The sequence below is a fragment of the Cyclopterus lumpus genome, chromosome 7 (genome assembly GCF_009769545.1).
Source record: "Cyclopterus lumpus isolate fCycLum1 chromosome 7, fCycLum1.pri, whole genome shotgun sequence".
Classification (NCBI taxonomy): Eukaryota; Metazoa; Chordata; class Actinopteri; order Perciformes; family Cyclopteridae; genus Cyclopterus; species Cyclopterus lumpus.
The window spans coordinates 18,851,169-18,862,353 of record NC_046972.1 but is presented as its reverse complement, the minus strand read 5'-3'; the positions used below and the strand labels follow the sequence as shown (position 1 = coordinate 18,862,353).

The window sequence follows — 11,185 nt, the reverse complement described above, 5'->3', positions numbered from 1 at the left end:
GTTGGAGGACCTGAGCTAGCTGTCTGTCACCTGCAACAAACACAACACTGGCTCCCACGTGTTTGATACATCTGACCACGCTCATTTTGTACGACATTAGAGTAGTAGAATATTCATATAAGCTGTTAAATGTAGTCAGTATAAAGGTGTCTGCCACTCGAGCTTGAACTTCTACGTAGAAGTCGGATGACGTGAGCTAACGTTAGCTGCGTTAGCTCGGAGGTTCCCTAAACTAGCTAGCTAGGTTAACTAAGGCAGCAGACAACTATTTACGATATAAATAAAATCTAGTAATAAAACTTGATACGGTTAAACATTTAGTGAGAAGCGTGACACTTCTGTTGTAAGTAATTATGCCCATTTACCGGGCTAACCAGACACCAGAAATACAGCCAAGCTTACCGTAACTTTGAAAGTGCCGCTTTTAGACATTTGGAGCGTGAACATCACTGCAAGGACGTATCCAGGCAACGACTTAGGCCCCGCCCACAAAAAAACCCCAGCACGCACGCAAAAAGGTGCGATTGACCAACATATTTTAGCTCTAGGTAATAATATTGATTGTTAAGCAACACAATAAATGGAGAATAGGCAAACAATTAGGTCAACAATGAGTTGGTGAGTTCATTTTCCATTTGTGTGGACTACACTAGAGGGACCGCCTGCTCCCTCGCGAGGGGTTTACACTAGTGGTACTACTAAGGTCCAACACACTTTTTCCACACTAATGGATGTTAATTTTAAATATATATTTAAAAGAAATCCACTGGAATGCCTTCACGTACATGTACCCCCATCTGAGAACCACTAGAGGGCAGCATTTGATACACTAAGGTCAACTAAAGAGCAGACCCGGGCCACAGTAGGAAGGAACCAACAACCAGTGCATTATTGTTAACCTTTAGAGTATGGATCAATCTGTATGTGAGCTAGAATACAAAAATGATGACCGGATCTTGATCACACATGTAGGTCAAATCTCAAGATTGTTATCATGGCCACATTTCAGATTTTTATTTAGGCCTTCAACTTGTTAATTGAGGACTAATTGGTTCAGGAAAGCTGTAATTACTGATGCTGTATTTTTGTATTTGTTGATTTACACTGTAATGTATGGAGCCTACAGTATATATTATATGTTGTATGTTTGCAATGTAATAATACAATGTATAATGTAATAATACAATCTACTATGGGAAATAAACACAATCAGACTGTTCCTATAAATTGGAATTTAGATTTGTTCTTCTTTATCTGCTTCCAACATATTGTTAAGACATTTAGGTCAGACTGCAACCAAATATTATTTTCCTCATTGATTAAGTATTTTCTTGATTAATTGTTTGGTCTAACACATATTAGGGGATATGACCATCACTAAGGCCCATGTTGATACTTATATATTTTCTTTTTGTTTATCTGACCAAATAAAAAGACAAAAAGATATTCTGTATACAATAATATAAAGTAGTAAACAAAACCTCACAACTGAAAAGCTGAAATAAGTAAAAGGCTTAAAACAATTCCTCCTTTATCACAATAGTTGCTGATTATTTTTAATTGTATCAGCTCTACATTATTGAAAGAAGAATTATTAGCATGACAAGATAACTTGTGTTAAACTTGTGTTTAATGGAAACCAAGAGCCTTGGCTAGTGTCAGTGTGTGTGCACGAGTATGACGAATCTCACACACAATAGTCACAATAATAAAAATTAAAAACTGAACTTTAGATTTAAGGGTTTTGAAAAATACCCAACTAATGTGTGTGTGTGTGTGTGTGTGCCCATGTAGCATCAAGCTGCCAGCTTCTCTCAATGTTTTGTGCCATATTGGTTGGTTTTCTTTTAATTCCTTCTCTGGCTGCATATCAACGCTCGCCTCTATTGGTTGCAAGTGAAAAGAATATCCTCCAGACGGTTTCCTATTTTTTTTACACTTAAGCAAAATAAATAGCTTTGCATCTTCTTGCATATTTGCTTGGACTCCTCGCTGTCATGGGAGTTTTCATATCCAATTTATTCTAGTTCAGTTCAGCTCTGATAGAAGTAAATCTCTTCAGCAGCAGATACACTTCATACTGTAGTAGATGTACACATTTCTGTATTTCTAAGATTTAAACTCTCTTTCTTTGTTGTGGTTTTGGATGCACATTCATATTATCTTCACAGGGTTGGCAACCCCCCCAGCTGTGGCTTTGCTGTCATCATAATTTTGGTCAGTGTGCTCAACAATGCTCCTCAGAAAACGCTGTCTCAGCGGCAAAGAAAGATAAAATAATGGTGCAGTAACATTGAAATAAAACAGTCCATTAAATGAGTCGTTTGTCTCCTCCCGGAGAGATAAGCTCACAGATAAATCATGTCCAAACCACCCAGTTAAAAATCAATTTAAACCGCTCATTAATTGTTGGGATACGTTTTCTTTTAATGGATGTCAGTGTTGTACCTCTGACAAACAGATTAGTCTGTTTCTGTGTGACACATTATTGGATGGATAGACGAATGTGCAGCTATTTAAGCTTGTTACTAAGTAGAGTAATATGAAATATAATGTGATTTTGGAGACATTTGACAACACTTTCTCCTAAAATGTAAGGTTTTGAGGGCATGCAGTACATATGCATTGTCTTGTGAAGCACTAAAGCTTTGGTCTAAAAGAAGAGGGGAGATCTGGAAGTGTTGCACACACACACAGGAATTTTAAATAGAGACAACAGTTTCTGCTAATAATAGATTCCTTTTGTAGAAAAATAGATTGGCACTGAGTTTGAACCTGGTAAGCCCCGAAGTTAATGATTAATGTTTCCAAAGCAACATGCCGCTGACAGATAATGAATGAGTCAAATTGATAAAAAATAAAATATGTCCTTCAAAAGTTTCTTACTTTAATTACTCTGCTGCTATGCTATTTACCATTTACCTTAATCCCAAAAGATTAAATGAAAGGACTTCAAACACTCTGAGCCTTGGCTTTCTGTTACTCCAGAAAAAAATCCATCAATGTTTTTATTTATTTCGTCGAATTGGTTTTGATAACGCTTTTCAACACATACAGTTTGTTTTTTCTTTATATGCATACATGAAGCCACAAAGGACAATACCATTAAAATTAGAGCAGACCTAAAGATAGCAAAATGCTATTTGTGTTCTGATTTGAGGGGAAACTAATTGCCCGTCTTTTGGTACATATTTGCAGGATCAGACTTGGGACTTTTTTTAAAACAGACTTCAATCCAAAAGTAACTTATTTGAGTAAATATGAATAATTTAGCACAAAAAAACAGCATATCAAAATCTCATATACATTAGAGACGATAGACACTTCTCTGTGTGCCTCTCTTTCAATTAATGATGATCAAAGACAAAGAAGAAAACATCAATAAGGAAATAATGATTTGTAACCAAGGATCTTCAAACATTCTCACAGCTATGGGCTATTATGAAAATCCTATTTACACAAATCAAACTTCCCCTTGTTCCTTTTGGTTCCTAAACAGACCTGAAAACATCCAGTGAAATGTACTTAATTAACAGGTGTTAATGTTATTAAGTACTGTGTGATTATTAATCTAATTGAATCAAGACTAAGGGGGTCTGAAGAAGAGAGGGGTCCCACAACTAACATCTTTACCGGTTGTGTCTGTCAATCTACAGCAGAGGGAGGGGGGGGGGGGGGGGGGGGGGGGGGGGGGGGGGGGGGGTACTTCATTTTGGGTTGAGTACCACTTCCCCTCCAGCTGTCAAGATATTGTATTGATATATGCACAGTTAACAGATGGTTACTCTGTACAATGAGAATAGCAGTTGTCCTTTTGTGTAGTGAAACCTAAACAGATCTTGGATCTTCATTTTTCTTGCTATCACAGGAAGCACCATAAACAATTTTGTGATCTCCTTTATAATAATTCTCCATCTTTTTGTTTGCACCGAACACGGTTAATCCTGATATAAAGCGGTATGTTCCTGCTGTATTGGATGATAAGCTGGTATGAAACATTACACTTTGAAATGCCACACTTTGCCTAATTAACCCTGAAAGCCAGCAGGATGCTTCCTGTCTCCTTTTTTTTTTGCCCTTGCAAAATCCAGTTAAATTTCACATTAAAAATGAAACTGGAACAAAGCTGACACAGACCGAGGCATCCAGACATTTCACGCTTACATTTCTGTGAAAAACATTTTAGATGACGTAAACCCAGTGTGTATTTTCTAAATTAAAAGGGCCATTCATGAGTGACTTTCAGGACGAATGCCAGTGATGGTCCTTGCCATCCAGTCTTTTTATTCTATACGTCTCGTTGACACACACTCATTTTAACTCGTGCAGGTCCTTTGTTGTGTTGTTGTCCAAGCCCAGCATCCCCTCCTGTCCTGAGGTTGTCCCACTAGAGGAAATCAGCCTGAGGTTTGTCAGAGAGCTGGCTAACTGTCACCTCTCTGCATGTGGATTCAGTCAGGACGCAGGCCGTCCTTTGGGGTGTTGTCACATGACACACCCCGTAGCTCTCCTGCTGTCCATTGGAGAAGTGCATGGAGACGCTCATGTCCTTGTTGCGCTGCGAGGTCGATCCGAAATGTGCTTTTGGCTCCGACTGCGGACTTCCCCTGTAGATCCTCTGTCGCAACATGGACGTGTCTCTATAGAGACACTCGCGGAAGTTGGGCTTACACAGCAGGTAGACCATTGGGTTGTAGATAGTGGACGTTTTGGCTAGCACGGCGGCGAGGGCGAATGCATCGGGAGGAACCAGTGTGGCGTCTCCGAAAGCAGCCCACATGGCCACGACGGCGTATGGAGTCCAGGCACACAGGAAGCCTATACATACGGCTACTGACAGCTGTGGAGAAGAAACACATGCACAAACATGACATGTAGAAGATTAATGTATCCTTTCTTTAGTGGAAAAGAAAACACACATACACACAGCTAGCTACATATGCATGGAACAATTCTACAAAGATGGAGCCATATAACTGCAATACCTGAAGTCAGTCACACTAAAGCGAAACTATATCCTCTGACCTTGACAATGAGAGCGTGTGCATTGTTGATCTTGGTCTGTGGTGACACATGCTGCTGGACGGCCTGGCGTGACCCCCGCACCGTCAGCAGAATGAAAGTGTAGGAAAGGAAGATGATGGCGCAGGGCAGCGCGTAGCAAAAAAGGAAAAGGCAGACGATGTAAGACAAAGCCGAGAACTCGTGGTTCGGTGCACGCCAGTCAATGCAGCAGGCCGTGCCGTAAGGCTCAGGACTGTAATGTCCCCACTGTGCCAAGGGCCCAACAGCAAACACGGACGCGTAACACCACACTCCAACGACCAGGAGGCGGGCGTGCGACGAGGAGAACCGGTTCCCTGATCAGACAGGAGATACAAAATAAGGCGTTTTGCAGTTACTGCGGTAATTACTTTCCACTCCTAATAAATTGATGTTGTGTTGGCAACATCATGCTCATCGGTTTAGTTAATCATACTCACCGTGGTTGGGGAAGCAGACCTTAAGGCAGCACACTAAGGAGAGGGCTGTGAGGTTGGTCAAGCTGCACAGACCAAACAGTACTCCACACATGGCGTAGAGCTGACAGGTGATTTCTCCAAACAGCCACCTGTATACAAAGACGTGTGATGGATACTTGGCCTCCAACTAACAATCAATCGACAATCCTTTTTTTATTATCATCTAATCTGCTGATTTATTTTCTTGATTGACTGATTCACTGTTTGGTCGATACAATATTAAGAATTTGTGGAAAATGTCTCAACTCCAAGTTGACCTTATTCAAGGATTTGTACCGTCAGACCATGCAGTCAAAAAGAATTAGATATAAAAATTACGAGATAAAACCGAAAAAGCAGGACTTTTTTTTTCATTGAGAAAGTAATTTGATTCTCAAGACAAGGGGGACGTGTGAGATACCTGTGTGTAAAAGTTGATGGTATGGCCAGTGGGAATAAAGAGAGCGTCATCCCAAGGTCACTGATGGAGAGATTGATGATGAAGAACTCAGCTGGCTTCAAGGTCGAGCGCTTGTGATATGCAACAAGGAGCAGAATGCAGTTGCCCATGAGGGAGAGGACACCTGTAGAACAAAAAGAGAGAGATGGATCCGGACGTCGTGCGCCTGTCGTCAGCGACGGATCAACGCAGCAGATATTTTGCTGTGTGGACTTACAAAAGATGCTGTAGAGGGAACCCATGAGGATGTCGTGCTCCTTGGAGATGGTGGAGGCAAACACAGCAGATGTGTCTGAAGCATTTCCCATCTGAAATGTTCACAGCACACACACAAGTCAATTTGGAATAACGCAAGTGATTAAGGAAAACACTCATGGGAGCAAATGTATTGTTGGAATGGTAAATTAAATGCACTTCTAGACATATTCATACACTGAGGTGCCGCCTGTCCATCAGGATAAACTAATGCTCATTCACACACCCGTGGCACAGACTTTGGGGAGTAATTTGGGGTTCAGTATCTCGCCCAAGGACACTTTGACATGTTGACTGGAAGAGCCGGGGATCAAACCGCTAATCTTCTGATTAGTGGACGGCCCGCTCTATTTTCTGAGCTACAGGCGCAACATAAGAAATAATCCTAAATTAGAGCAGCAAAAGCAAAAACCACATTTCTCCATTTTGGTTCACAATCCATCTAAAATGTTAACTACTACCTGTGGTACAATATGTGTTTCCTTACTATCTCTGTTCCTTACTAATACTTTCAGCCCGCAGCTGCAGAAATGAAATGAAAGAGTTTCTTTTATTAGAATATAATCCTGTGCAAGAGATGAGGACAATCCGTATTAAATAACAAATATATACAAAACCAGATTGACAGATGGAAAGAATTAGAAAGACTGTGCCTTTCGGGATTTACTACAGCAGTATGAGATGAGAGATTTAGATCTCGGGAAACAAACAAAATGATTAAGATAACATCTGATCAAATTGTGATGGAATAAAAGATAGTGAAACTGCGATATTGCATCTCCAGCCTTCTCATGATGCAAGCAGGCCACACACGCATATATATATATATATACATGCGATACGAACAAATGAACTTTTAGAATAGAAACATGTGTGTTCATTCGACCGAGAGAGCTGACGAGTGCTCAGTGATTTACACAAGCTCAGACATGAACCTAATCGATTGTTAGAAGAATCTTCCTCCCTGCACCAGTGGATGTCAGAAGCACTTGTGATCTTTGCAAGCCAGACACATAAACGAAGCAATAAGGTTCTTCTTGCTGCCATCTGCAAACGAAATGATGATTGCTATTCAGTACGCCACTTTGCAGGATAGAGTATATAGTTCAAATGGAAATCGGGCAGGAATGCGACTCACGGCTGAAAGAATGTGGAGAAATTCATGAAGTGCTAGCAGAGATGATACAGAGGCGCCATTGACCCTCAAAGACTTAGCCAATCATCACACAGGATGAAGAACGAGGCTTCATTACTATGCAAGTCAGCACACCATGAGTCGATGATGAAACGTCCAGTCAGTCTGAGTGCAGGAGAATCAGCAGAGCGTGTGGTTATGACCAGTTTTTAGTGCCACTCAAATTCAAGAACTCCACTGGGATGTCAACACAATTTAGCATTCTGTTCAATCAGTAATCAATATAACTGAGTTACAGTTGCCAGTTTATTAGGTTCACGTACCTAAAACTAATGCAGTCCAATACAACAGTTAGCAGCAATAATTTGCAGTCAATACTATTGTAGAAGACAACTTGTGGGTGCATGTTTCCTGAGTGATGAGCGTCCTGTACAAGAAAACATCTGCACACTCAGATCTGCGCAAAAAAAAAAAAAAAAGATGATTTATCTCATGCGAGCTCTCGGACAGAAACCGTCACGCCTGGAAGATTTAGAGCTTGCAATTATCAAAACTACCGTCGGCACAGATGTGAGTGTGGAGGGACACTTTCCTCTCAAGTGTGCTCATGTTTACGCTCGAGCGCCTTGGGGGGGGGGGGGGGGGGGATCTGCTTTGGGTTCCAGCGGCTGCTGAGTACCAATCTGATCCCAGTGGTTAACAAGGCCTCTCTGTGGGGACGTGACTGGGATCATTCCTGTATGTGTAAGGCTCACTTAAACACTGCTGTGGTCATTTCTGTACATAATACAATTTATTTGCCAAATGTTATTTATCAAAAATAATGGTATCTGATACCAGATCAGCCTATTGTCATTAAAAGCGAGACAACCGTTAGCCGTGTGAGAAGGGAGGAGGTCGACGGAGCCGCGGAGAGCTTAGCCAGCTGAACTGTGACAGATTGAGTGTGTTGAGGCTGGCTGAGCTGTGACACTACAGTTCTCATGTCTCTGATCCTGGCTGAATAACTCTTCTGTCCAGTTGTGATTAATGCAACGCCTTTGAGACGGGGACAGGGACATTGACCTCCAGATGATTGTGTAGGGTGGTAAACAACATATCGCATGCTGACCTGGTTTACGTACCCTATTATTTCATTTGCACCTCATCCTCTCCAGCCCTGACACTTTTAACCAAGTGTGTGTCTCTGTGGAGACATGCGGACTGTGTAATTTAGTGAGGAAGAAATTAAAATGAATATGAGTGCAATTTACCGCTATTTGTGACAAATTTCCCTGCAGCATGTCATCAAAATTGTGATCTAGGGCTGTCACTCATTCTCATTTAAATGGCTGGGGTCAGACTGATTTTATATATGTATATATATTTATTTATTTATGTATGTATATATATTTATGTATATATATATATATATATATATATATACATACATATATATACATATATATATGTATGTATGTATTTATATACAACATATGATTTCATATATATGTGTGTGTGTGTGTGTGTGTGTGTGTGTACAGTATATGTATGACATTGCCTTTCCTTTAGCCTGTTATTGTGATTCACACACAGCCCTCAGAGTTTGCGCCTTCTGACATTTTGAATCATAAAGCATTTGTATGTCTGAGTGTAAAGTGTCACATTGTATCTTTTATGCTCGGGTTGATTGACCTACCGTGTCTCCACAGTTTATATTAGTGCCTTTTAAATATTGAACATAATTTGTATTATTATTGATGCTCTTATATGTAATGTAATGTAATATGTTAAACACATGCTAACAAAGTCAAAAGATCAGTCCAGCTAGTTTAGTGTCATTTAGATACCAATGTCCACATTAGGGCTGCAACTAATTATTACTAACTAATACATTCTCCATTATAGATTAATCTGCCAATAATGTCCTCTATTAATTGCTTAATTAATTTGTCTTTAGAAAAAAAACTTGTGATTGCTTGTTTTGACCAACAAAATGTCCAAAACCCAAAGACATTTTGTTTACTATCACAAATGCCAACAAAAGAGAGCAAATATTTACTTTTTAGCTGAAACTAGCAAACTCGCGTCTATTTTTGCAACTATTTACAAAATTGTCGCTTCATTTTCTTTAGATGTGTAAATCAATTATCAAACCACTCAATCGCAGCTCTAACATTTCTGTGTACTATTTGTGTCATTTAGTATTAAGCTTATGATCCACGACATTGTGCAATATTTCAAAGCAACATATATGACACACAGTGTGCTGTGCGACGCTTCCCCTCAGGGCCCTGAGTGCGACCTTTAGTGAGATTGGAGTGGAGGAAGGACTCGCGCTGCTGTGTGCAGCAGCCTCCTCGTCTGAGTGACTGACACTGACAAGTGACAGTACAACATTTACACCGTGGTTTAGCAGCATGACAACGAGGAGTTGGAGGCTAACTCTTTCAAACACTGCAGGACATATTCTTATGTCATAGTTTGATCACATGATATAAATGTCCTGCTAACAGTTATCTCTCACACGTGTCTTTTTGCTTTTCATGCACTGTGTTCTTTAACAAGTGGCTTTTGCTTTTAGCAAATTAGGATCTAAAACAAGAGACATGTTGATCATTTACTTCAAATAAACCATTTACAATATCAACTTTTGAATTAGAGAGGAAGCATTTAGCGTTGTTGTGATTCTTTTTAGCCAGTGGGATAGGACCAAGTAAAAATAAAAGACGGAGATAAAGGCAGTGGTGGCACTGATGAGGTTTTAGGGATGGGAGACTCTTATTTGTCATTAAAGTTCTGACACAAACAATACAAATGTTGATAATTGTTCATGCCCATAAGGTTAATTGGATTACTTTTCATACCCTGATGCTCAATATACAATCAGAATATAATAATTATAAGTATCTATAATTAATTAACATGTTTTCTTCCCAAAGAATGCAACATTGTTAAATAAATACAATTTGGCCACCCTATAAGTATCCTCATCATCATCCTCATCATCATCATCATCATCACTCCTTCACAACTGCTTCACCGTCGTAACACAAACGCATCACATAACCGCAGTCTGCTTGAGTGGGGAAAGCGAGCACATCTGTGTCAATGATGGGTAATTATCTTGCCTCAGACAACTGTTTGAATTAGTTATTTGACTCTGAGCTTCAGTTGAAGGTTATATAGTCATATTGTGTTGTATCCAATAAGAAGACATCATACTCTGACATCATAATCAATCACTGACAACTCATATTGATTGTCTGTTGTGAGGCGAGAGTCAGGATCGAGATGTGTCTGTGCAGTAATAAGCAAAGGCAGTTCATGCACACAGACGAGAAAATCCTGTGTGGTAAGTCGACAGGCGGACAGGAAAACGATCCGTACATCGACAACTACGACTAAAAGAGGAAGAAAAGCAGTCGCTTCTCTTCCTTCTACAGAGGAATGATTGGTGACCTCATCACTAATCCCTTCCGAGATCCCACACATCACGGCCGTGGTGTCTGTGCCTTCATTTCGTCAGCATTACAGCCGGCGCAATCCCTTTTTCACTTCCTTGAGGTGGTATTTGAGCTGTTACCATTTCAGAGAGAGACTCGTAAAATAACAACCACTGCGAGTCACTAAAAAAAATCTAGCAGACACAATTTAGAAGATGAAACAAATTAATCATCATCAATAATCCCACATGTTGTAATTGTCTAATATCTTTGTCTTGCCCTGGAAATAGAAAAGACGGCCCACAGCTGTGCTGCTTACCTTCCAGGGAGGAATGGCTTGTCCTCATTCAAACTCATGGAAGCCAAGTGGAGAGCAGGACAGAGAGGAGAGGAGCTTGGCCAGCCACCG

The 11,185-nt window shown here is 40.3% G+C and overlaps 1 protein-coding gene across 1 annotated transcript; it reads right to left on the bottom strand.

The window, feature by feature from the left end:
• Positions 1 to 4,387: 4,387 nt before the first annotated feature.
• Positions 4,388 to 11,185, bottom strand: LOC117733815 (opsin-5-like). Its single transcript, XM_034537708.1, has 6 exons — positions 11,096 to 11,185; positions 6,179 to 6,269; positions 5,923 to 6,085; positions 5,484 to 5,611; positions 5,026 to 5,360; positions 4,388 to 4,840 (listed from the first exon to the last, which is right to left on the bottom strand). Exons 2-6 carry the CDS (start codon positions 6,267 to 6,269, stop codon positions 4,388 to 4,390), a joined length of 1,170 nt encoding a protein of 389 aa, XP_034393599.1. The 5' UTR covers positions 11,096 to 11,185.